Genomic DNA, 27,400 nt, shown 5'->3' with positions numbered 1-27,400 from the left:
GCTCATCAGATGGAGAGATCCGAGGGAAGTCTTCCAAAACTTTACGCATCTTCTCCGACATAGGAAACTTGCCAAAAAAAGAAGCCCGTTTCACGCCCCTAAACCAGACGCGTTGTAAAGCGTTAGTTTGAATAGCTGGATAACTCTATTCACCTGCTAGAAAAATCATCAGACAGGAGCGCATAAGCACTGACAGCCCCCTCCCACAGAGCTACTTCAAAATTGCGATTTCAAAATCCATCTGAATGAAAGCTGCTGGAGAGGAGGGACATATATTTTGTTACCATAGCAATTAGTTTGTTGAGGATGAACAAAAACACACCCTCCCCCCCAAAACGACGAGTATATACAGCAGGCTGTGTGGGTATGTGCTTCAAAAAACAATTATGTAAAGATGCCTGTGGGTGCTGCGCTAAAAGAAAGAGGTGTAAAATCTAAAAAAAAAGAAAAGAAAAGAAAGAATGAAAAAAAAACCTGAATTCTAAACAATCCAAAGAGAAATATATCAGGTGTGTAAATAGATCAAGTAAGAAAAATAGGCTTTTTGTATTAGTTGGACTTCTTCTCCAATTTTAAACACTTTTATCATTTGATAGACAGACAGCATTGTCATATTTTCATTATTGGAGATAGACTTGTACTATTAAAACATAAAAAAAAAAACTAGGCCATTGTGCTAATATTGGAGTAAAAGTCAGAGTAAAAATAGAGCATGAAATAGATCTTAGGGCTGCTCCCTTTTTGAGGGAAAGCAGAAGAAAGCAGGGTCCTTTTCACACTCAGTGCCACAAGTGAGACCTCATTAGGCAACTGGGCGCTCTCACTCCATCTGCTGCTCTCCTCCCCTCCCCACTGTTTCCTGAAGATGACCACTTAAGCCCCCACAGACGTGAGATTATTCAACCGAGGCTTGTTTCATGCCCACGGCTGCCGTTTGTCACAATTAGAACCAACCAGAGAATTAGTCCCTATTGATATCCCAGCATAGTGTATCACTCTTCATTGCTGACTGTTCAGTTGCACAAGGTAGGCACCACACAGTGTGCAGACGGGCAGCCAGTGAAGGCTTCGATGGGAGATTGTGAAAACAAGCCCACAGGGAGAGTGACAAAATCATGCTTGGCAAATGAGTCGAGATCTGGGGGAGAAGGGAAAAACTAATTTAACAGGATATATGAATAAGTTTCTTACAGCGCTTACAAAGACTCAGCTATGAATCTTGTTGCCTCCTCTTCCTAATCTGAATGAATCAGGCAGGCGTGTCGCTTCATGCAAAGCAGGACAGCAACAAAAGGCTACACTGATCAAGAGCAGAATGTACAAGCAGCAACAGGATGATAAATCTGATGTAAAATGGAGAGTTTGCTGATTCATAATACACAATATCCGCACACCACATTCACCCCTACTTTCTACCAAAAAGCAAGCAATCATTACAAAAAAAATCTTGTGTGTTGCCTAACAAAAACATTTGTCAATCTCTGCAAACATATATCTCTCAGCGCTTGTGTCTCCAGCTTTCTCTTTGCTGTTGTTTCCATAGCGACATAGCTCTCTTGAATTCCTGCTCCGTTCTTTTCATTTTTGCCAACAAAAGCCATGTTGCACAATAGAGCAACTTCTTCCCACAGAAATCTGTTTCTCCCAACACAAACACCTCCCCGTCAGGGTCACCGGACATCTTGAGGGAGGAAACTGACAGACTTGAGCACAGCACTGTCACCGCACTGATGCTCCAAAACGCCGTGCATGATGACCAGGTGCAGTCTTCTTTAAGACTGTTTGTGTTTGCTAGCAGCCTACTCAAAGGTGTCCAAAAATAGCAGCGTAAAAGAGCAGAAAAGCTTTTATCAATTTTCCAGGGACTTTCTAAACTTTGAGAAGATTAAGTTAACAGCTTCGGCAAATAAGAGTGACAAAAATTTTTTTTTTTAAAGATATGAAATAGAGAGAGCAATGACTTGCAGTGCATTTTGTATTGTGTATTTTGAGCAAAACCTTTGAGCAACAGGGAAGAAAGATGAAGGGCGGCTGCAAGTGGCATGCACTGAGAGTTAAAACGTTAATGGCACTTGGTGCCAGAGCTCTGAAGGGCATTTATGTAATTGCAGACAAGCTTTCATCCAACATTGACTGGAGTGGTTTTAGCATTTTATTTTTCTCTCTGTTCCCTAGCAACAGACATCCTCTGTACTGAGTTATGTCAGTTTGATTCCACCAATAACAGTATCTTATATCGGCACAGAATGGTGCAACACTATGCCAGTTCATGATGAAACATATTTATATCATAGTCATCGTTTCAAAGTAATTCTCCAAATTTGTTCAGTAGCACCAAAATAGTTTTATAGGAGAACTTTGCATGAATCTCAAGAAAAAGAAAAAAAGAAAAGTGTGTATCACAATTAGTTGTACAAACATGCCATATCACTCTTTACAAAGTACAGATAATCTTTTAGCTTTTTGAAGGCAAGCACAATCGTGTCCAGACCCTACTGTTTAACTCTAAAGGCATCATGCTACTTCCCTGCTGCTTCTCTACTTTGATTCCCTAGCATCCCCTAATGGACAAATAACCACAATACATTTACAGTGGCAAATCAAAAACAATATGAATTGACTATTCAGTGGTGCCTTTTTAAAACATTATCAAACTGTTAAGTTTTATTTTTGCTCTTACAGACAGTGTTGACTTAAATTTGATTTTGTGTTCCTGTGAATGTGAGAAAAAGATTGAAAGCAAAGCAGAGAACATGACGGTACAGGAATAAAAGTGGACATGGAGTGGAAGTACAGCAGAGTAAACAGAAAGCGGAGGATGAAAGACGGAGGAGGACGCACGGGGGGAGGGGGGCGGGGGGGTGTTGCTGGTTGGAGGTTACACTGATGGAGAACCACTCCACATTCAAGTGGTGAGAAGCAGACAATCAAACTGATGTAGCTCCAGTGTTCAGAAGTTAACAAGCAAGCACCATGAGCTATGCAATTAATTACACCATAAAGCATCTGATTACAGTAAAATGCAGCCAATGATGTTGCATAGAAAGTAGAGGGGACTGATTTAGTGAAACTATAGCTGCAACAAAGACATCTGCATATTGTGCTGCTGTGGACCCTTTAAAATGCTATGTATATCTGTGTATTCTGCGTAAATGTGAAGTAAAGTATCTTCCTATTTTTACACAAGTACTACAACTAAAGAGAACCTTCTTAAATAAGTAAGACAAAAATGTCATACTTGGTCATTTATCTATTGAGAGAAAATGGAAAAGTATTTAAAATTGGAGCCTTTAGAATTAGTGGTTAATTTGAAGATGAAAATTGAGTATGTGGTCAATAAGCTGGCAATCAGTGCTAGTGAGTGTCCTGCTTTATTAAAGTAACTGGTTTTAATCAAACTCTGGTCTTTTAAAGGTTTATGGAAGGGCACCAGGGTGCAAACAAAGAAGATTTCTTAGGGCCTCAGAGAACTTGATGCACTCCAGGCTGCAGCCGGCTTATAAAACCTTCCACTAAGAAGGCCAATGTTACCTTCCCCAGTGGTCAACCAAAATGTGCAATTGTCTGCAATGACACAAAGAAAACCCAGCGTAACTTCTAAGCAGTGAAAGGCCTTTCACATTGGTTTATGTTCATTTTCATGAGCCCACCATCATGACGACACTGAATAATGGTGGTCCATATGGCAATGGCAAGGAGAACGCCACTGCTCTCCAAAAGGAAAGCCGCTTCCTGTCTGCATGTTGTTTATTGAACACCATGTGTTTAAAAAAAGTTTAAGACAAAAAACAGAACTTCATAGTTAAATGAAAAGTGTAAAGTTTGGTGAAAACTTGCCTTGCAGTAAAAGAACCTCATTCCATTGATCAAACATGGTGGTGTTAGTATCATAGTCTGGAACTGTTTTGGAACTTCTAATCCGCGATGGCTTAAAATTTTAATAGAATAATGAACTCTGAATTTGCTTATAAAAAAAGTAAAATTCTAAAAGAAATCATCAGAACATTTACCACATAGATCACAGGAGAAAGTGGATCATCCACATAAAAGCGTATGTAAAAGATAGATGTGCCTTCTGAAATTGTGATGTGAAAGTGCCTTCAAATGTAATACCACTAAGGGATGCTGGGTGCTGGCTCCATAACCTCTCGAGCTACAATAGCCTCCCACTCTCAGGAAACACTGAGTTAATACGTTATTTCCACAAATCATTTCAGTGTTGTCAGCTAGAATTTGTCCTCGTGATAGGTCTGCTGATGCTCCACTTTTATAAATCAATAGACTTTCGGCTTCAAATATACAAGCCTTTTCCAATCAGCGTTCAACTATCACTCTCCAACTCCACCTTTTGTCAAAATATGGTCACTCCTGGCTGAGTGATGAGTGGATATCTCAGACAGTTTTGTCCACTCATTACACAAAATGTGTGGTCAAGCAGCAAAACAATAACCACACAAACTGTTCTGCCAGAGGACGATTAAAGAATCCGGTTATGTTTTTGAATGGCCTTGTCAAAGCGTGGACCTTAATTCAACAGAAATGCTGTGGAAGGACCTGAAGTGAGCAGTTAATTTAAGGAAGCCCACCCTCTGGAAATGTTTACAGTTGTTGCAGTAGTTGCTTCATAGGAATGTCACATACTGAAAGCAAAGGTTCACATACTTTTGTCAGTCACAGATGCATCACACAACAAAAATAATGACTGCAATTTATACAGACATTGTTACCCTGTGGGATTTTTTTTTAACTCTATCAATACATTGTTCTCCTGATTGACAGCTATTGGACAAAAATATGCCAAGAAACATCGCAATGTGCCAACAAAGGTGAGGGATGCAGGTTTTAAAGTAAAAAACTGAAAGCTAAGAGGTAAAAGAAAACAAACCACATCAAAGAGGATTCCACTTATCTCCTGCATAAATCTTTCCAGTTATCACCATCGAGATGCCACTAAAAAGTTCCCCTGGTAAAAAACAATATTCACTGGAACCTTTTTAAATAAACAATAAGATCCCTCTGTTATCACCTCTACCATTACATAGGCACAAGGCCAATTCTCACAATGTTTTTTGATCATTTACATATTTATATCTATATCATTATATATCTATAATGTCAATTCACAAGTTGCGTTTATTAAATGTATTTTTGTTATTTTTTTACCTTTTGATTTTCTGTCAAGACATTCATCAAAATTTTGTGATTGTTGACAGATCCATCTGATAGAAAACGTCAATGGTTCTCTCTCTGTGTGTGTGTTTCTGTTCACCTGATTGGGCTGTTTTGATAATTCACCAATTTCCAAAATGCTCCAATGTGTTCACCTGTTGTCAAGTGTTTGGTGGTGAATGGCTGGCACATATCAAAACTTTTGTGCTTTAAGACGGTCATATAACCATGACAATTAGATAAAATACTTTAAAATGCTCTGCAGACACCATTAGACCCATAAGTTTGCATTGCTACAAGGGGAAACATAATTGTCTTGTGTGTTAAGCATTTGCTTATCGCACTGCAGAAGTTACGTCACTTGTCTACCAGTGATTCTGACCACGGACAGTTTGACACTTTGCAACAAGAAGTGCAGGTGCAATTATTACCATCAGTGATAGACGTACAGCATTTCCAGTTTAACAGCAATGTTATTATTCATGCTTATACACTTAAATAACATGTTAGGGCCCTTGAATGGAATAAGGTTCTTCATTATACCTGTGCTTTTCCATGACAGGTGTCTTCCTCAAAAAATTGATTTTTATGGAAATATTTCAAACAAACCTGCATCTATCACCAGTTACTGTATCGTAAAGCCTGAGGCCTCTAATGACTTGTAAGTTGACAAGTGAAACTGCAAAGCCGGTATATCTTTTTACATTTCATCCTCCCCCGTGGAGATTTACCATCTTTACACGCGCAGTCAAAGAAATCCTTTGACTCTGAATCTCTTTTATACTCACTCCCACTCCTTCCTGCGGGCTTGCGGCGTGCTTTGTATTTTGTGAGCCTGGTGGGCCATTATGATGTCCTTCTGCTCCACAAGTCCCCCACGTCGCCGCAGCATGAAGTGGGGACTCAGAGACCCCGAGCCCTGATCGGACGAGCACTCCTCCTGATCACATGGTACATCAAAACTGGCTGCTCGCGGGGGCAGGCCCAGGTATTCAGGGACAGCATGAGGGACCTGCAGGGAGCAGGAGCGAGTTCCTTGGGTCAGGCCAGGACGGGAAATAGGGCTGGTCCTCCTCCAGCCCTCAGGCTCAGGCAGAGAGAGGGAGGACTGGACAAGAGTCTTTCCACTCCGACCACAGCTGAGTGAAGAGTGAAGATTGGCTGTGAGGGAGAGGGAGAGGGACTGGTCTGAACTGGTATGCATGTCTACAGAAGTCGGAAGTTGCTGATTTCACCATAATTCTGCAAATGAGGGAAAAAAAAGGATAGACAGGCAGAAGACAATGGGTGAGAAACAGCAGTATCAATTAATGAGACACTACCAAGATAAACATGGCACATCCAATAGGATCCCTCTTTGTTTGTCTATATAAATGCGCCACAGCAATGTGACTGTGACAATGTCTTTCTTTCAGCCACTTTGGTCTCGTCTGAAAACTTCCAGCAGCTAACAAACAGATTGTTATGAAATTTGGTTCACATATTTCGGGTGTGATAGCTGTTTTAGACTTTTAACTGCCACCACCAGCAGATCAGAATAATCACACTTCTCGTGAATCCTCTCAAAAGATCTACTAAATGATCTGACCTGACATGTTTTACAAAGATTTATGGTTCTCACATAACATAAAAGACTGAATATCCACACGTTTACATCATATACTGTTTAAAAAAAACCACATTATTTTTCACATACTGCACATGGTAGCAGCGCTTGCTTTGTTTTAGCTCCTCTCTTATCAAATGCCCCCTCCCCACTTGCTCACCCCATCATAAAAAAAAGCCCAGTATGCTCTGATCGGTCAACTGGTCAAAGCTGGTGGAATGGGAGGTGGCTGCTTATTTTCAGCTTGAGGAGTGCCAAATTTGCCACTATTCTAGGAATCATGCAAATATGATACATCATGATGTCAGTAAGCAAGAGAAGAAAAAGCTGGACAACAAACAAGGTGTTTCTGCATAACAAAGGAGTGATACAGGAAAGGGAAAAACTATTCTGAAGGTGTTTAGTTCTACATTTCTAAAAGTAAATGTCTTTTTTAGCCTTGGTTTAGATAAAAAAAAAAGAAAGAAACAGATTAAACCTTGTTTTTGTTTCTGCCATTGTCCAGTTGAGTGTACATGTTATTGAACTGAGAAATATGGGGTAGATGAGGTGGCAAGGCTGGAAAACAGCAAGTTTTTAGCGAGCCAGTTAAGAGACAGACGAAACAAGGCTGTTTCCATTGAGCCGGAGCTGAAAGGAAGATGACTGAGTGTGGAGGAGCTGAAGCAAAGGCTCGGTGACTCACTCATCAGCAGCAGGGGCTCCTCAGACATGAACTGGACACAGTCTGAGCTGAGCTCTGCCCTCGAACACGCACAGCGCCCGTCTGAAAGCTGGCAGAGGCTACAAGGTCAACGCACACATTTACACGGGTGGCTTGATGGCAGCTTTATGCTGCTCACCAGTGGGCTGTCTCTGATTGTGGCAAGGCCATGCAAGTTCAAAAGATATGTGATAGTGTGTATTATTAGTCTGTTCTGCAGCCAGAGCTGTTGGGAAATTAAATGTCAAGGCATTTTTATATCAACATCTAATAGTCACCTTGAAAAAACAACAGAGGCAACCAACTAGGATGACAGGCAGGGTGGATCCCTGACATGTGGATGACTAATTCAAACAAAAATAAAATTAATCATGAAAGGCAGCATTGATGAGCATGCTTTGCTGCAGGCGTCCATCTCATCTGTATAATATTTTAAAGTTAAAACACTTGTGAGGAGATACTCTTCTGTTTTAAATTTGAATTTCAGCTCCTGGCTGTGATCTCCTACGCTTTAATTAGTGCAGCCACTGAAGAGCCTACTGGAACAACACGGAGCCCCCCTCGTCTAATTTGTTCACGTCAGCTGCAGGTCAGCAATCGCCTTAGAAATGCATTAACTAGCCTGTTAACGGGTATTGCTAATTAGACTGCTGTTTCTTTTTTCTTATGGAGTTAAGTGTTTGACGCACAAGCAGGAGATGGAGACGTAAAGAAAGCAGTAGTCATAAGTACAGATATATGAACGTGAACGCTAAAAATGTACACAGGAGGAAGGGGAACGATGCAGCACTCGCGACAGGAGGGGAAAAAACGTCAATTAGCCCATGTATTGATCAATGAATCTGATTGCTTTACCTTGAAGTGCCGCGCGCTCCTTCATCGTCAGTGAACCCCGATCAGGTGGGTCCCAAATTCAGCCCTCTGTCTGCCACTCTGTCAATCCAAGTTTAGTGGTAAGGGGATGATTTCGCGACGATTCCTTGAGTGCCGATTACCACTGTATGGCTATAAATACTGCTGGGTGGCTGGGAGCCAGAGGAGTGTGGCACAGATGAGCGTAAACACGCACAGGGACAGGAGCGAGGCATGGAAATGATCCCAGCCATCTTCACTCGCTGGCTGCAGCAATATGAGTCACTTTGTGCGGTTTACAGAGCACCCAAACTTCACTTAAAGAGTTCACTAAATGGTCTCAGATCCTCAAAGGCGGGAGCTTCTTCACCTGTCCATAAATCAAATGAGGTTCAGTGAAAGAGGTAAATGCAACAGGTCTTTATTTGAAACGATGCTCTGGTGCAAATACACAGAAACTCAGACGCACGTACCACTAGATGGTGGACTAATGCAGATAACTAAAATCACATACATGAGAGACATCTTAAGTGAATAAAGATGATAAAATCAGCAAGGGGGAAAAAATAAAATCTTGCTTATATTGTGGCTGACTACTACTGGCGAGGATATCCTGTACTCATTGATAAATAAGTCCTGATAAGTCTAATCATGAGTGCACAAGAGAACTAAGAAATGCATAATCATTACTGACATAGCAAAACTTAGTTATTACTAGAACTCAATCAATAATATAACTCATTCATCAGTTGCCATTGTCTACTTATAGACAAAGTTTTCACTAGTTTGATAACTAATGCAGAGACTTCCAGAATGAATAGTAAATTACTGGATCTACAGTTGTATCGAATTAGAATTGTTGTTGCATTTACATGTAAACCAGCTGCTTTAAATAATCAAGCTCCTCACATGAAAGGATTTTCTGCTTCTCCTTTTGGTAACGTTCCTCCAATGGTTTTGAGGTTTAACGATTGACTTGGATAAGAAATTATTTGAAATGCTTCACTTTTAGCTTAATGTAACTGTGATTTTCACTTGAACATGACTCGCTGTGCAAACAAGCACAAGAAAAAACAAAGAAAAACATTCAAACAAGTAAAGGGGATGTTTTATATTCACAGCTAAGTGAAATGATTAAAGAAGTCATAAAACAACTGGGTTTTTTTCAACAGAGCATGCTGTCTAGTAGCACTTACAGCTTCCAGGGCTCTCCAGTGAGTCTTCACAGGCTTTGCACAGCTGGATTTGTGCAGTTTATCTTGTTCTACCTGGCAGAACAGAAGCTTTGTCATATTGGAGGTGAAGTGTCTGTTGGGTCTCACACTTGAACAAGTTTTTTCCCCTCAATGATCTCTGTGTATTTGCCCGACTTCATTCTTCCATCAGTTTTAAACATTTTCTCTATGTTGCTGCTGAGAACCATCCCCACAGCAAGATAGTACCACCTCCGTGCTTTGTTGTAAGTACAGTATCAGCTAGATGGTGAGCAGGGAGTATACAGTGCATTTAAAGGTCTGCGGAAATAGTACAGATTAACTGATTAGATAACTGTTTTCCCTAGATTTAGTATGCAGGTGACACACACTGAGTGAAGACTCATAAACAAAAAGATGATAACTTTAACGGAGGGGTCTGAAATATATTCTGAATATACTGTAGGCTATTTGTTCCATCACTAATGAACATGTTCTAAAATTCTGTGTGATTCACAGTATTTGCATTGCAAAACTGTCGTTTTTTTATGCTCTTTCCATGAAAAATGTCTCTTTATCCTGTATAAATATTTAATTAGATCTAATTACACAGAATACTTTGATTAAAAAAGAGCTGCTATGGTCTGTGTAGTTAATTAAAAGGTCAGCTGTGTTCATTTTTTTTTTTTTTTTTACCAATCTTGTTATTCCCCAAGCTTGAGGAAGAGTGGGACTTAGAGGAGTGTAGAAACCATCTGCTGCCACCAACACTGAAGGGTAAATGAAGACTTCAAATCCGCACATGCTACACGCTCAGATTAGAGCAGTATTTTTCTGTCTAAACCTCTTAATTTATCTCAGTGGACAGCATTTCATGTCTATTGTCTTAATCAAGACGGTGTTATTCTTCAGTTGCCCACAGTCCTCTCGTCTGGTAGTAATGGCATCTTGTTACCACTGACCAGAGAAGGCATTTAAATATCTAATGATAATAACTGTTGTCAGACAAGTCTCCAAGGATTGTGAGACATGAGGAATGGTGAGAATTACCAAATGTTCTGATGCCATATTGCAAGAATTAGACATGGATTTATGTAATCTGGCAGAATCATCTCTGTGAGGAAATAATTGCCATCTTATCCTCTGGGCACCTAGCCAAGTGGATGCATGAAATGGAGACGCCAAGCAGACAAAGTGCTTTCACTGAGAGGAGAAACATCAGGTGTATGTGCAAGGAGACACTGAATATATTGTTCGCAGCATGAGACAGTTGGTAGTAGATGGCTGGAAAATTAAATCTGGTCTGGCATGAGAGACTGCCCTGAGGGTAAACATCAGGTCTGTTTTGTATGCTTGTTGCTTCACATTTTACCAACTGCTGCACAGTTTGATATTTTGTCTATTTTAAGTCGTTTCAGGTTTAGATCTATTGATAATTAATAATTTCACCTCGGTTTAGAGTAGAGCTCTGTTGCCAGACAGCAAGAAGGTTTTTGGTTCAAATCTCAGCTGAGCCTTTCTGTCTGGAGTTTACACATTTTTCCCGTGCATGCATGGGTGCTCTCGGGGTACTCCGGCTTACTCCCACAGACCAAAAACATGCACGTTCAGTTGATTGGTGATTCTAATTTGACTGCAGGAGTGAGAGTGAGTGTGTAGGGTTGTTGATGGACATTTGTAACACAACACTTTCTATTTATGTATTATCTCGTTTTTAATTCAATTAAGTTGCATTTATTTATTTAATTGCTTATAAATGTCATGTTGCTCTGTGTTTTTTCTGAGCTCTGAACACTTGGAATTTTGTTGTGTCTCAACTTCATCCTACAAAATGTGTTTAATGATTTACACAGATCTCAGTGTTGCTCCTGATTCAGTGTTTCTCAGACTTTTTGTTCATGTCTCACAACAGTCCCACCAGTTATTGTTCAACTTAAGTATAACTGAGGAAATAAACTATTCAAGAGTAGGAAAACTTAAGTGTATGGTTAACATATTGTATATTTCTTGTTTCATTACAATAATTGGGTTTTTCAATATGGTATATAGCAGTAACTTCCCTTGCTTGTACAATATTTTCCATTTTGAGTAACAAATGGGAATAACATCTCCTTGAAACCTTAACATATGTGTTATGCATTTCAAGTGAACTTTTACATTCATTTTGTGTCACAGACAGAAAGTTATTTTAATCATCAAGAGTCATTTTATTTTATTTTTCTAAAATGCAAAGGACATAACAGGATTTGAGAATAAATCCAAAGTTGAGTGCACAAAAATGTTTCACTGCAGGCGATTATGTACAAGAATGAAATCAACAACTTTTTACAGAATTCAACAGCATCAATATTTAGAGTCAAGTTATTGAACCTAATAACGTCAACAAGACTGGATTAATTTGCACTGGAGATATCGTTTTAACACAGCACATTAATCAGATTTACGATTCAGTGAACTTTGCTGAATTAAAAGTTCACAAATAGTGCATTAAAGACAACTGTATGCTTGTTAGTTTTTCATACATTAAAGATTAAAACCATGTGGCCTCATAAACAGGCCTGTTCACATGAACTTGTACAGGAGAACAAACTACACACATGTCCTCCACATCAATTAATCTGTTTACCAAAACATGCCACCCCAAAATACACTGGCTAGCAATTACAATTTGATTGTACGTTCATTGTATAACATTAGTGCTTCATATAAATATCAGGAATCAATGGTCATTTTTTTAACCATCTCGCTTGTGGCACAAAGATTATTTGGCACATAGATTTGAAAATATTAGTGTCCGAAACAGATAACTTGTAAAAATCAGTCTGGGTGTACATTATTAAGATTATAAATTCAAATTAGGGCAGGCTGATCACTGTGTAGTTGTGTCATTTTTATAGTGTCCTCGAGTCCCTGTATACCTGCTTCAAAGTGTAATTACAGTATATTTTTCTTCATTCCATATCAGCTGCCCACTTTTAGATGCCCAAATATGCTATTTCCAGAAAAAGACAACAAAACCATTGCATAATTGAACAATCCAGCCAGAGAACAATGAGTATTAACTGATGAATATTTATACATTTTGCTCATCATAGTTAATGCAACTCACCCATTTCTTGTAAAACTTAATTTGCCAATGTCAGGTGGTGAAACAACACTGTATTTTGCTGGAATTATGCAGCTACTGAATACAAGATACAATGGATCTGAAAGCTATAATTCAGCTCAACACTATGCGTGCTATAGAAGAGAAGCCAAAAACACTCACTATCTGTTTAAATAAAAGGAAAGATGGAAGCGACCGTTTCTCAGAACACAGATGAGTTTAAATACATTAGTTACACAATTTTTTTCAATCCTTCAGTAGAGAATAACGAAAGTGCTCTGGTCAAACCTGTAAAAAAATAATTTATACACACCCCCGGCATACGACTGGACACAAAAATTGTTGCCAAGTGTTTTTTTTATTGATGGTCCTCCCCCAATTAACTCTGCTGCTCCTCACCCTCACCGCCCATTGGTTGGATTAGTTGTCATTTGTTAAAAGGAAGACAGGCAGGCAGGATGATGGTGGAACAGGCTGGGCCTGCCAAAGGCTCGGCCACCTCTCCTTCCAACTCCGTCCATGTTCCTTTCTCTGGGCTGTAGCAGATGGTTGAAGACTTGTAGGCACCCTGAGGGAAAAAAATTACATCAAATCACTCTTTTCATTCCCCTAAGTCCTGTTTGAATTTCCAACTTTGCTGAAAAAAATAGCTTAGATAAAAATTTGGTTAGCCAAGGACAGTATAATAAATACTTGGTGAAGTGCCATGTGTGGACTTGTTAAATTCAATTATGTCATTCTTGTAATAATGTCACAATGAAGAGATTTAGCGCTGTATGAATTGATTTTGCTGACCATAATGATAAAGGAGAGCATATTCTACATTCAATACCATGCTCCAGCTGTAGCCACCCATGAGGAAGATGCTGTCATCCAAAACAGCACAGCCTGGACCGCTGCGGCCCTCCAGTATGGGTGTCTGCAGGATGTTCCACTGGTCAGCTTTTGGATCGTAACACTCAACCAACATTACATCTAGATGGGAAAATCCTTTATGAGAAAACAGGACAGAAACATGAAGATCCAGGTTATAGTTAATATTTTTGCAATCATTATCTCACTCTGAGCAGTTGATTCTTTTATGTTTGAGAAATCCTGCCAGTCGTGAAAAAATGTCTTTGTTTCTGTGTGCTCTGTTATTTTTTGTCCTCTTTCTACTGTTTTAATGTAGGCAGGTTGTAACGGGTTATGTCACGTACCTCTGCACCAATCAGGATGTAGAAATATCCAAATCTAAAGGCATCTGTGCCGTCATTGGTCTAACCACCATTAATAAAATCTAATAGAAACTGTCATGCAGTGTTTAAGAAGCAGATTAACTTTTTTTTTCCACTTGAAAACTACTTTCTACTTGTTATTGTTGGCTCAAATTTAATGCTCTTATGTTTCATTTTAAAGTTTAATGTTAAGGTAAATGCACGATAAACAAAAATATAGACACCTGAATCAGTCCACTGAACCTTTGTTATACTTTCACTTTAACTTTGAGTCTCTATAATCTATTTCTACTTTCACTAACAACTCACCCACCCAACAGACAAAGACAGCCACAGATATAAGGCTACAGTAATCATCAGCCAGGGGAAATACAAGTTCAAATAATGGCTGCATAGCGGGGACAAATCTCAGGGCACTTTTGGTAAGTTTTCATGAGCTGAATCCGAAGAGAGAGCAACGAAGAGAATAGTACATTTAGAAGTCTTCTAGAGGAAACTGAGTGGACTGAATTAAAAGAGAAACACATCTAAACTTCTTCAAGAGCCCAACACACATTTCCGGTTCTGTTTTAAATTTGTTTAACATTTTGTACCATGAATGTTTTAGAGTGGGGGACTATAGGTTGCACAAGCTAATCAAGGTCATTCATGATGGCAAAAGGATTTTTACAATTTTCATTAAAAAAAAACAAAAACAAACAAAACACTCTTGACCTCTTTTGTTTCCTGAAATGCAGGCGTGCTTACCTTTCAAATGGTTTCCACCAATTGCGTACAGCCGATCGTTCATCCCAGCCAGGGCATGAATGGCACGCTTTGTGTTCATGTCCTGTTTTCTAGCCCACACATCCATTACAGGGTCATAACAGTAGAGCCAGGACACATACTCTCCATTGTGCACTCCTCCTGTAACATGTAAACACAGTACTATGCCTATGATACTGTTTCAGCATATACAAAATGCTTGTACACTGCAGCCTATTAAACAAGCCGGAATGCCTCTATGTATCGATGAGTGTTAGTGCAGAGAAACCTCGTTCTACACCCAGTAGTTGCCAGTACATAAGGTTTGTATCAGTACATTTTATTTTTCGTTCAAAGCTTTCAAGACACATGTACTTCCACAGAAACTTGTTAGCAAACTTTTGGAAAGCCTGCTTTCTTTCTGGCTGTGTGGACACTGTTTGCAACTAAAAGATCACAATGTGTGACATTCAATGGCTACTTCTCCACCCTGTTCTGTTCCAGCACAGCATGGACTCCAGGTAGAGCTTTTACTTTATTCCTTTAATTTAATTTCATATTGTAATGGTAAGTACACAGGTGATTCTTTGCCAGTCAGCTCTGAGAAGAAGGTTTCAGTTGTGACGTCTGCACATATGTGAAAGGGGACCCTGACTGACTTGAATGCCACCAAAACCAAATAAATTATTTCATTTTAGCACATAGTAATATTATAAAATTTGACACTGATGCTATATTGAATTGGTCTTTGCATGAAATCCCTTAAAAATCAAATCATGCTTTTGTAATAGATGCAGTATGTGGTTTAGCATTGTCTTGCTGAAATATACAAGGTTTTCCCTGAAAAAGACATCATCTGGACGGGAGCATATGTTGCTCTTGAACCTGTGTGTACCATTAAGCATTGACGGTACCTTTCCAGATGTGCAAGTTGTCTGTTCCATAGGCACTAATGCTTTGTGGATGGCACAATGAACTGTGTTAACAGACAATGCTTTTTGAAGGTGTTCTTGTGTCTATGCAGCAAGTTCATGCCTGTATTAATGCAGTGCTGCCTTAGGGCCTGAAGATCCCTGGAACCAATATCGGTTTTGTTGATCCTTACACACAGAGATGCCTCCAGTTTCTCTGTAACTTTAGATGATATTTAGATCTTTTTTTCGGTAGCTGATAAAAGTTTGCAAAGGCTTTGTAATTTATTTTTCTTTAGATTGAAGAATTTCTGCCAATCTTTACTTCTAAGCAAATCTGCCACTTTAAGCTGCTCTTTTTATACCCAACATTTTACTGACCTGTTGCCAATTAATCTGATTAGATGCAAAATGTTCCTCTAGCTGTTTCTTTTTAGCACCACTTACATTTCCAGGCTTATTGGAAATGCCCTATTCCAACTTTTTTGAGACACGGTGCTTCCATCAAATTTTAAGATGAGCTAATATTTTTCATGAACTCCCTTTCAACATTTGATATGTTTTAAATGTTCTATTGTGAATAGGACATTGGTTTATAAGATTTGCAAATTCTGTTGAGTGGAATAATGTATTCCTGAGTGACAGCCTTTCTCTTTACCTGAAATGTAGATCTTGCCATTGTGCACCGCTCCTGCATGGGCGGCCAGAGGCTGCGGCAGAGATGACACATAGTTCCACTCATTCGTCTCCAGGTTGTAGGACTCCACACTGGAGAGGTAACCCGCCTCATTCCTACCACCAATCACGTACAGGTGCTTATCCAGGCGGCAGGCAAAGAAACTGGCTCTTCTGAAGAGGAAGTGTCAACCAGATAACATCATTTAACTAAACTATGACAACAGTCATTGTTGGCTGTTTCCCAAATTCTAAGGTGGAGAGTTTGATGATCGCAAGACAAAAAGATTTGTCGGCTAGTCGTATCTCAAAAAAGCTTTCAGCACCAATATTTATGGTAGAGTAATGGTAAAACTTACTTTTGCATTGGAAGTAGTTCAAAAGCTTGTACACATAATAGAAATTGTATATTGTGTATGTCAGATTTTTTTTATTTCTATTTTATGTACATGATACGGATGAACAAGATTTATTCCGATTTATTTATCCAAGACAGTTGTAAAAAAATAAAATAAAATCCTCAACAAGTGGTTGCATTTTGTTACTGGAGACATCAATAATGTGACATAAATGTTGTTGCCATTTACTAAACTCCCTCAACAAACTTCTCTTCATTCAAAAGTGAAAACGCACTCACCTTTCCTGCATGGGGGGCAACTGAATCCAGCTGTTGAATCTGGGATCATAGCGGCTGACGAAGTTAGTGCTGTGCTTTCCTGCAAAACAGAGATCAAAATAAACAACACAACTCACTGAACTTGATGAAAAGTTTGTTTTCCTAACTGTTAAAGTATTTACTTTTGTCTTTAGGTGCATTTGATTTGACGCACAATGCATGCTGGTTAGAAACTCTGTCTGATAGTCACTGGCGCTGCAGAAGTCGCAGCCATGACATAACTGCAGCTGGGATGTGTCGATGTGTCTGTAACAGCACAACTTCACTCTGATTGGCCTAAAGCTTTTCTGGCACGCATTAGGTAGGATACCATATTTATTATCATTCTTTTATTTATCATAATTCCCAATAGTTATTTCTGCCCAAGATGGTATGATATTTTGATATTCTCTTTCTCGCAGCTCATTATCTTACAAATGATTATCACACACGCTACTGTATGCCCTAGCAGCTGTTGCACTGGTGTGAACTCACTCGTGCAACAGGAAGCAAAATGTATCTGACTTGTTTGGAGTCTTTTTATACTCCTCCTCTAGAGTACCCCGTAGTTCATGTTGACAGTCAGGTCAGCTGCAGTCAGCCAAAGTCTAAAACTATGCATCTTTTGTATCATTGTCACAACTGAGACTTTTTACCTTACAAAGGTTTTACTTTTTTATCACTACAGTCATAGTGGAATTTACTTTTGGAGGTTAATGTTCTGTTCAAAACTTTGTAAATTGTCTTTAACAATGTTGATCAGTATTTACTTGATCATTACCCCAAAAACACAATCAATTTCACTATGTGCACTGCATTTCTACTGTTCAACCATAGTATTAGTTTGTATTTTACTATGGTGCTGTGTTGCCAGCATTTTACATAAAGCACTCCACACTTTGACATCACAAATATTTCAGAGCTAACAACAGTTATTGTTCTGTGCCAATTATTGACAAGTGTTGATTGGAGTGTTGTTTGTCCACTTACAGCTGTAGGATGAGTGTTTGAAACTATCTGAAAGTGTTACATTAACTCCGATGGGTTTGAGCTTGAATGTAAACTGACAGAGGCCATTCTCCGCATTTGGTAAACAATGAGAAATTTGCTGTTTAAAATAAAATGAAAGAAAGCCTGAAGAGCAGTTTGTGTTGGCACTGTACCATTGGGGTTCCACTGGTCCTCTCCGCCCAGCAGAAGAACAAAGTTCTCCACTTCCACCACGCAGTGATGAGCGCTGTTGTAAGGCATTACTAGATGACACACAAATATCAAAGGTCAGTTGCTAATTTATGTGTATTTCATCTATCTATCAGTTGTAGTAACCTGTGCCCCTCCCCTTTGAATAAAAATGTTTGACTTCCTGGATCTACACAGAATCACACTATGAGTACAGAGCTAATGTAAATCCATCTAAATATTACTGTGTACTTTAATGTACAAATTTGAAATAGGGCAATAAAATTACCCTAGAACGCCATACAGTATGTATATCTCTAACACTCATTACATTACATTACATAACATTACACTTAGCTGACGCTTTTTATCCAAAGCGACTTACAGCTATTTAGATACAGGGTAGATAGATAGATAGATAGATAGATAGATAGATAGATAGATAGATAGATAGATAGATAGATAGATAGATAGATAGATAGATAGATAGATAGATAGATAGATAGATAGATAGATAGATAGGGCACTGCCCTTACAATACCTGTAAAAAATAAATGCTATTTTGACAATGATTAGAACCCAGCTGACACTGGTTTAATTTTTGTTTGGCTGGATTAGATTTACCTTTAGCCACTAGCAAATAGCAACTGTTGGTAGTCGAACACTAGTGTAAAAATGTTTTCTTTTTGCAAGGCAACAAAAGCATCAGCTCTTTCAGCCAAGTAAATTGATAAAGCTCCAGTGTATCATGTGCACATAGTCTCTCTATAGCCTAACCTTTCTCAATAGCCTCTGAGTATTACTAGGAATATGCTTTCAACTTTGCTTGCGTTTTGTGAAATGAGTATAATGATAAGCTTCAGCATCTCTTTTAGGACGACTACTCTAAAAGGTACAAATGACCTCTGTCCTGGGATATAATCCTTAAAACAGCAACATGAAAGTCAAAATCTATGTAACTCTATTCAGTCTGCCAGTGAACAAGTGTAAAAAAAAACAGGAAACCAGTTAACCTAACTGTTCACTGAACATCCACAAATGATCATTTTTTTTATAAGCAGTATTTGTAAGGGCAGTGCCCTATCTATCTATCTATCTATCTATCTATCTATCTATCTATCTATCTATCTATCTATCTATCTATCTATCTATCTATCTATCTATCTATCTATCATCTGAGCTGAAATAGTGATGATGATAATAATGATGATGATTACTGACTAGATATCCATCTAGTCAGTAATGATACTATATTCATGTCACTGTTTTTAGCAAAAATGCCAAAAAGAAAAAATTCATTCTGAAACTCTCTAGCTCCTTTTTTTCTGCATGTTTTGATTATTGGACTCTGATGGGCAATTTGTGTCATTTAACAGACCTACAAATATTCAATTAATCAAGATAATTAGAATAATAAATGAGTTAAAAAGCATTAGCTGCAGCCTTTTATCTATCTTGCTGCAATTTCTTTAGAAATTAAAGCCAGTAAGTTTATATTTGGGGGATTTTACTTAACAAAGAATAAAAAAAACTACTGAAACAACTGAATCCCACAATGTAACAATGTATACTGTTTTCTGTTCAAATAAGCCACAAAAATAGTTAATCTGGTTACGCACTGTGAACTTATATACTCCTTTTTATGTGTTAGCAACGCTCAGCATTTTCCTTCCATTTATGTTCTTTGTGGTCCCCTCCTCTCCTTCATTTTCTTCTGCTGAAGTGACCCCATTGAGATGTAAGAGAAATGGTCTAAGGTGACAGTCATAATGAACATGATCGTGTTCACTCAATAAATCTCAGGCCCGGTGCTTTTTGAGCACAAATCAGTGAAATGTTAAAGCCCACCTGTCTGTCTCCATCAGTCATTTCCACTGTCACCTCCCCACCGCCTGATGGATCACAGTTGCTGCAAAATTAGACAGCCTTGAATCTCATTTCTTTCCAATTGGCCTCTCTCTGCAATCTCACTCAACCTGCCTGACATGTGCCGGTCCTCCATGGGAGGGAAGTCTCAGATATGAACTAATGCTACATACACTAAACACAGCTTTATCTCAGAAGAGGGGATTAGGTTGCTTGCCTCCAGTGCATCTCAAAGACGAGTGTTATACGACTGCCAAATTCCCTTACATGCTATTTACATTATCATTCAGTCAGCAGTATATAGGACACGGATGGGCGGCTTTTTATTTGATGTCTAGTGACTTGTACTTATAGCAAAATCATCTCCTACCCATGTGAAAAGAAGATTACTGGTTTACAATATGCTACAAGCTACAATATATTGGGTTATCTTGGAGGATTTGAGACATACTGTATGAGATCTTGGTGAACAATGGGATAATATGAGGCTATAATAAAATTGAGCTAACTTAATAGTCCTTTTGCAAGGAAAAAAAAGGTAGATCAATATTTTTTCCCTTTTACAATCTTGAATTATGACTTGTGGGAATCTATTAATTTAATCTGGTCATCCAGTCCCCTCTCACCCAAATCCCCTGCTAACCCCTGGGGGTGATCAGCTATAGGTGGGCAGGATGAGCACATCCTTTATGAGATGGACGCCATCACTCCAGTCTACAATGAGCTCTAGGGCTCACTAGAGGGAGTCAGAAACCTCTGCATAGAAGGCACAGTCGTGGTTGGTTGAATGATTCCACAGCTAATGCACCACTGCTGCTTGAGCTCTTATGTGCCTTTAAAACTGTTACAACTGCATCCCACTGAGCTGGATTCCTTTGTTCTAGGCCAGGGTGTGAGGCTACATTGGTTCATAACCAAGTCAGAGTTTTTAATAACAGGTTGGTTTCAAGAGGAAGAAAAAAATGTCTAGCATTGTGGCTGTGTCTCTGCCTGCCTTTGTCTTGTGTTTTCCACGCTGCTGTGGGTACACTAGATGGCAAACTTTACACTAGAATCAACAAGCAGTGGATATATCTGACACAAGGAGAGGGATCAAATTCTGCCCAAATTGTGTTGATGAATGTCTTAATCAAAGGCTGTCCCTCTCAGGTTTCGCCTCATTGAAAAGTTATGATTGAATGTTAATAATCTTCTATTCCACATCCATTGTGAGGAGGCTACATCAGGTGGCCACTGATGTGTTGAGGGGATGATTTTGCAGTTTTGTCCTTCCACTTGGCCACGGACCATTTGAGTGTTAACTTTTTAGTTTTGAGCGATGGAAATCCCTATTGACCTTTTGCTTGTTGCAGTTTATACCCATGAGTGTGAGTTTAATGAGAAAATGACAATATGAACACCAGCGAGCTTCAGGCTGTTGTATTTGCATGCTTCCTCTGGCAAAAATTAACCCATATAGTTTGGACAAAAATGAGCTTAAACTTTAGACTGCTGCCAAGAAATGTTATGATACGAGCAGGGAAAGAAATCGTGTCCAAGTCTGCTGGTGAATTGAAGACAAAACAAAAACATCAAAAAAAGCAGATTCATTAAAATTCAAGAAATAAAGTGAGGCTGTAGACTGCAGAGGGCCAAGCTGACAGAACACAAAATCATGGTTAATATGTACAAATGAAGAGAAACGACTGGGATGTGAGAAAAGACATAAAACAAAAACTCAATATGTCCAGCAATGATGAGGCTGAAGGATATGTGATTTCCCCAATAGTTCTTTTTTTGACCTTTGCAATATGGCAACAATGTAGTAGTGAGCATTAAAAGGTCAAGGAAGACAGAGAGACAGGAGATCACAGTACACTTCACAGAGGTGAGAGCAGTATAAATGTGTTTGTACACTCACAAAGGTCTCAAATATGTTCTTTATAGACAAAGCATTTTTTCAATAAAACTCATTTCCTGGGAAATTATGACAACTTGCTTTCAAATTGATACCAACAATTGCATATAACACAACACACTGCAGTTTGAAACCTGCATGTGTTCATATGCATTTAGTTTTGGGTTTTTTTTCTATCTTTTCCTTTTTCCTATTTAAAAAAAAAAAAAAAAGATTGGAGCTCCCCTGTTGCACTAACTCCTCTTTGGTTTTTAACTAATCTTAGAAGTGACATCGGGTCAGCAGGTTAACTGCTACGCCATGTATTGTCATGTGTGGTAATTGAATTTAAGTATTGATCAGCGTTCGTGAATAATCAGGTTACATTTAAAATCTGTTGAGGGAAAATGTTATTCCTTATTGTTCTCTCTGCCACAATAGATCATTAGTTTCAAGTAAATCTCATCATGCATCCTGTCAGCATATTTGAGCAAAAACGAGTGAAACCGGGCATGAAGCTCCACACTGCTGTGAAGTCACGCTCTGATTAAAAACTTATATTGAAAGCGATAGTGATACATTATTACCTGAAGGATTTAGGGAACTCCATCCCCTCATTTTCCGAGGAAATTAACCTGTGTTAAAGTCATCCATAGAAACAACGATTTCTCATCATAATAGCCACTAACACAAGATGCCTGGGGTACAACAATAGCAGAGCCTTTGTAACTCACTTGTGAGAATCTTCCACGTCTTTTTCTCGTCGTCATAGTACTGGACCAAATTGCTGGGGAGACGATCAGGTCCAGGAGGCAAACCACCCACCAGTAACAGCATTCTCTTATTGGAACGGATTCTGTAATGTCACAAGTGTGAGCATGTGGACAGGTATTAGAAAATATAGAACAACATGGATAATAAAGCTTTAAACAAAACATCAATATGTCAAAATGAGGACAACCAAAAAACTGCACACCTTTAATTATTTCATATGCATAATCACTTTGATATCAACAGCTCTCCTTATCAGTATTTTCATTTTTCATTTTGCACGTTTACTCCAAGAGTTTGTATAAAATTGAAAAACAAATCCATGGTTGTGCAAATAACTGCTCCTTATTTTGACACAAAGACTTAACTTGAGAATTTGTATCACACAATAAAGTGGTCACACTTATCACAACTAAAAAAAATTGCATGCATCCTTATTATGTGTTTCTGAATGGCTATTGTACTCTGAAGACATCTTTTCAATTAGCTGTGAAGCAAGGACGGTCCTGCAGGGTGCCATGCTGGAGGCTACAAGCGCAATTGAGTACATAAACCTTGCTTTACAATATCACCATTTCATTGGCTGCACTGATTCATGTGACTTCTCTTTGCCAATTGTTTAGATGCTTCCTTCTTTTTGCACATGAAATATGACCTCAAAGCTGCACAATTTACTGTACATTGAAGACCATTATCACACTCTAAATGGATTCAATTGCAAATCTACCAATTTATCACAATATTCAGCAATAACATCAAGAGTGAATGGCTTTTATATTTGGATGCATTCACCTTTTTTACTCTCTTATATTTTACTTTTTTATGCTTGGGTAAATCGCAGATGTCTCGGTATATCCTCCCTGATATTGGCCCATTCTGAAGTGTTTTGGGGTTATTCATATGCAAATGAGACCCTGGACATAGATAATAGTGATTAATTGAGAGGAGAGAAACAATGGCATGTGAAACTAATTAGGAGGATTCCTGAATCCTTGCTTCTCTAGGTGCATATGTGGGACTGGATACATCACTGGGATAATGTAGAGGTTGACATGTGTTGCATGAGCCTCTGTTCAAATTGTTGCATATCAATTTCCCTGTCAAATCTAAATTCTCTACTGGCACAGCTTTGCTCGCAAAATTACACAGTAATTACAAAAACTGAATATTGATACAACCCTCTTTTATAAAAACAACCTTCACTGTTTCATGCAATCGTCCTATAAACTATATGTGACAACACACCCTTCAGTAAATCAACTTGTTGATAATGTCCAACAACTTAGAAGCTTAGAAGATTGCTGGTCAGAACAAACATAGACATCCTCCAACTTGTCCTGTTTTTGTGTGAGCAAGGCACACAACTTGTAAAAAGAGGGAACATCATCACCAACTGTGCCTTGGGTAAAATAAATACTTCTGTTTCTAAAATATCATAAAGCAATATATGCTCAATCATATTTGACCACATTACGTTTTTTCTTATTTTAGTATTAGTAACACTGTGCCCTTTTCACTTTGAACATGAATGTTATGCAATTATCGTGTAATTACCTTGGTAACAATTTCTTTGCAGCATTTCAAATTGTTTTAATTTACTTCTTGCTACCATCAAATTCACAATTTGAATTATTGTATGTTGTCCACACTCATTAATAGGCAATTAAACTGTTGTATATAAAGATACATCTCAATAAATCATATAGCAGCTTTGTTATCATAGATAATGTGCAGCATAGAGGACATTAAGACTTTGACAGCTGTCACTATGTAACAGGAAACCCCCCGCAATGCTCATAAACTGGGCCTCAGACACAACTCTGATTGACTTCCTACATGGTCAAAACCACACAGGAACACAATATCTGAGTCTCATTTGTTACAATCAAAAAAGTGTGACACATCTAATCTCCTTCTGTCCACTCTCTAATAGGTCACTGTAAAGTGTTTGTATGAAATTTATGTCTGTATGCTTCTCTGTTTGCGTCTTAAAATGTATCTGATTCTACCTTACCTGCTTGCTGTGGTCTGCCTGCAGTGCTGCCTGAAGGGCATCAGGTGGTAGTTCATGGCATCCAGGAGTAGTTTCTGGCACACAGGGTCACTCCTCATAAAGTCAACAGACTGTACCCTCTCCACCAGCTCTGGGGCAGGTATGAGGGCAAAGCGCAGCCTCTTCATAAGGTCCGGAGCATAGTGCATGCGAGTCTCCCGGTCATGCTCCAGCCAGAGGACTGACATCTGGAAGAGAGCCAGCTCTGACTCCACTGGGGGTGGCAGAGCATCTAGCATGGCACACATCTCCTCAAAGTTCAGCAGCAGCACATCCTCCACCAGGTACTTGTTGGCCAGCTTCTTGGTCTCATCCAGTCCGTGCAGTGCAGCAATCTTGCAGATCTGCTTGTAGTTCTGCACAGAGATCTGGTCATTGAGGAACTGCACACTAAGCTTGGTGATCTGGGGGATATTGAGGATCTTGCTGACTGAAAGCACCTCTTCCACTGTGTCCAGGGAAAGAGTAACATTGGCAGTATACAGGTACTCCAGTACTAATCGTAGTCCAATAGAGGAGCAGCCCTGGAGTACCAGGTTATTGATGGGCCGGGTGCTGGTGGTCATTAACTTGTCATCAGGAGAGGATGAGGGAGTCCCACTGCTGCCCTGATCCCCCTTGCTTCCCTCATTGTTGATTACGTTATGGGAAGAGAACAGAGATCTGAAATACTGTGAGCAGGATGCCAACACCGCTCTGTGGCAGTGGAACTGCTGTCCCTGGGCAGTGAGAGTCACATCACAGAAAAGCTGTTTTCTCCATAAGAGGTTGAGCCCATGCAGCAGGGTGTCACTGTGTGTTGGGTCAAAGGTGGATGTTCTATCACCCGATCTGGACATGACTTCCTGACTGTGAACGCCACCTAGGCAACAAATAAACCATGCACGCCATTTACCTCAGGTCATTTATTTGCACACCACACCACCTATAAATGTCAGCAGTCAACTATTACAAGAGATTTCTCAATAAGTTATTGTACAGATCGCCCGTCCATCCAGCTGGGGATAACCATCATGACGCACCAGCCGGCGACAATCTACATCCAACACGGCTTCAGGCGCTTTCAACTTTAAGCTCTGGTCGTAAAGCAACAAACAAAAACGCAGTAGTTCCCACAGCGTGACACTCTTATTCATTCTTAACTCAAGAACAAGATGGTTTAAATGGAGGCTGTGGTTTGAAGGGCGCTGTCAAAACAAAACGGGGATACGGAGACGCTGCGGCGCTTTCCTCTCGGTAACGCAGCTGAAGTTGTCGGGCACGGAAAAAGAGACCGCCACTACGGTGGACGGAGAAGATGCAGCATTCAGCTAGCACCTTTCCTTTTCCTATCTCGCCGCACACCTTCACAATGAGGACATTTGATATCGCACAGATTAACGGAGTCATACAAAAGCAATTAGTTTGTCTCCAAGCCGGCAGCAGCTGTGCGGGTGCGTTTCGCGTTTGTGTAAAGCGGGCGTGAGTATCGACAAAAAATATTCACTGAAATGCAGTTCTCGGTAAAGTTAAATACAATGTTGTTTGTTAGGCTGCACATAAGCTATTTTTATGAGCGTAATGTGTGCAAACTTGACACAAGCGTGCTGTAACGTAGTCGCCAGATTCTCTAAAAGCGCCTGTCACAACTAAATGATGAGAGCAGCTCGCCTGAGAAGGAGCCAAACTTACCTGACTTCAGCTCTTCACAAAAAAGAAAGTAAGCTTCGGGTCCCCAATATCTCTTGAATATTCCTTTGTTCTCCTTTTAAGAAATGTCCTTTCCTTTAAAGTCTATGATCGGTGGTGGTTCGAAATAACCATTGACTCCAACTCTTAAAGTCACTATTTCAGGTTATTTGTTGACGTTGATCATTTGTTCTTCAGAATTAACAAGAAGTGTGTGAGTGTGTGAGAGGGAGCTGTGCTTTCTGCAAGAGAAGAAGAAGAAGAAATATACGTGTGACAAATTATGCTACCAAGAAACAACACATCATTATCCTTGGGCCTGGGGCTCAGTGAGTCGTAACGAGAGTAATAGGAAATCCACGGTTGGGGAGAGAAACGGTCGTGCATGGCCGGTGGAGAGAGACCATGCAGGGGTATGGATGCTGGAGAGACTCGCAAAATTATGGCTCAAGGCTATTGTAAAAACTGTCGAGCGTAAATGACTGCGATTTCAAACATCTATGGAAGAAAGAAAAGAGAAAGGGGGAGAAAAACCGAGTCTTTCCCTCGCTGTTATAGAGAGAACCGTCAAGTTTTAGTGCGCATTGCTAATTAGTCAATTTCTCTCTGCCTTCACAGCCCGACGACTTTGCTGCTGAGCTGAAACTGCTAATTTCTGGGACCAGCCTTTTTTTGGCTGTGAACTGGATGGATGAATGGCTTGTCTCGCACAAATGACAAAAAGCCCCTGCCTTAATCTCCATCGCCAAAATAACCCTTCATCTCTTTTTGCTCCTACTAGTCCTTCAATAGAAGGTGCTTTGCATAAACTCAAGTTTTGAATCTGTATAATAAATAACAGGCACCATAATGTACACTGAGAGTTTGTAATGTTGAATGAAAGCTTATCAAACCCCCCCCTTTGTTGTTTCAAGGTGTCAAAAGCATCTGATCACATCCAACACACATGTCTTCAAAGTGATCTAAAGTTGCAGAACAACATAATAAATCTAAGTTAACATGTATTTTCCTGAATTATTTTGTCTGATTGGTTCGTTGTCAAACAACCTGAAGCCCTGCTGCAGGCCTGAAAACACAAAAGGTGAGAAACCTGATACAGCATCCATCGGTGCACAGTAGTGCGGTGTGAGTTAAAGTCCTGTTTGTATATTCACCC

General features: G+C 39.4%; 2 protein-coding genes across 6 annotated transcripts in view; both read right to left on the bottom strand.

Annotated features, from left to right (window-relative positions):
- The window catches only part of cacna1eb (calcium channel, voltage-dependent, R type, alpha 1E subunit b), a 60,149-nt gene extending 51,563 nt beyond the window's left edge, over nt 1-8,586 (bottom strand). For 3 of the 5 annotated variants that reach the window (XM_075483248.1, XM_075483249.1, XM_075483252.1), the window contains exons 1-2: nt 8,334-8,586; nt 5,958-6,411 (exon numbers count right to left, since the gene is read on the bottom strand). In XM_075483248.1, coding sequence (XP_075339363.1) covers nt 5,958-6,373 — 416 coding nt within the window. In that variant the 5' untranslated portion in view covers nt 6,374-6,411; nt 8,334-8,586. The remainder of the gene's footprint in view (nt 1-5,957; nt 6,412-8,333) is intronic. The other 2 variants (XM_075483250.1, XM_075483251.1) reach the window with 1 other exon arrangement.
- A 3,234-nt stretch (nt 8,587-11,820) lies between these two features.
- On the bottom strand, nt 11,821-25,545 carry klhl14 (kelch-like family member 14). Its single transcript, XM_075482267.1, has 8 exons — nt 24,538-25,545; nt 22,487-22,608; nt 17,995-18,084; nt 16,814-16,892; nt 16,160-16,350; nt 14,594-14,752; nt 13,462-13,619; nt 11,821-13,197 (listed from the first exon to the last, which is right to left on the bottom strand). The coding sequence occupies exons 1-8, from the start codon at nt 25,413-25,415 to the stop codon at nt 13,057-13,059; spliced, it is 1,818 nt and encodes a 605-aa protein (XP_075338382.1). The 5' UTR covers nt 25,416-25,545; the 3' UTR covers nt 11,821-13,056.
- Between the last annotated feature and the right edge of the window lie 1,855 nt (nt 25,546-27,400).

This window comes from Odontesthes bonariensis, chromosome 14, assembly GCF_027942865.1.
Source record: "Odontesthes bonariensis isolate fOdoBon6 chromosome 14, fOdoBon6.hap1, whole genome shotgun sequence".
Taxonomy (NCBI): domain Eukaryota; kingdom Metazoa; phylum Chordata; class Actinopteri; order Atheriniformes; family Atherinopsidae; genus Odontesthes; species Odontesthes bonariensis.
This window is presented reverse-complemented; position numbering and strand designations above follow the sequence as displayed.

Excerpts from the sequence above, each read along its gene's own strand:
- klhl14 (XM_075482267.1), bottom strand. The coding sequence starts at position 25,415 with ATGTCCAGATCGGGTGATAGAACATCCACCTTTGACCCAACACACAGT. Across the intron at positions 18,085-22,486 it reads GACGTGGAAGATTCTCACAA|TAATGCCTTACAACAGCGCT; the intron begins GTGAGTTACAAA and ends TGTGTCATCTAG. Across the intron at positions 16,351-16,813 it reads TTGCCCCCCATGCAGGAAAG|AAGAGCCAGTTTCTTTGCCT; the intron begins GTGAGTGCGTTT and ends CTTCCTCTTCAG.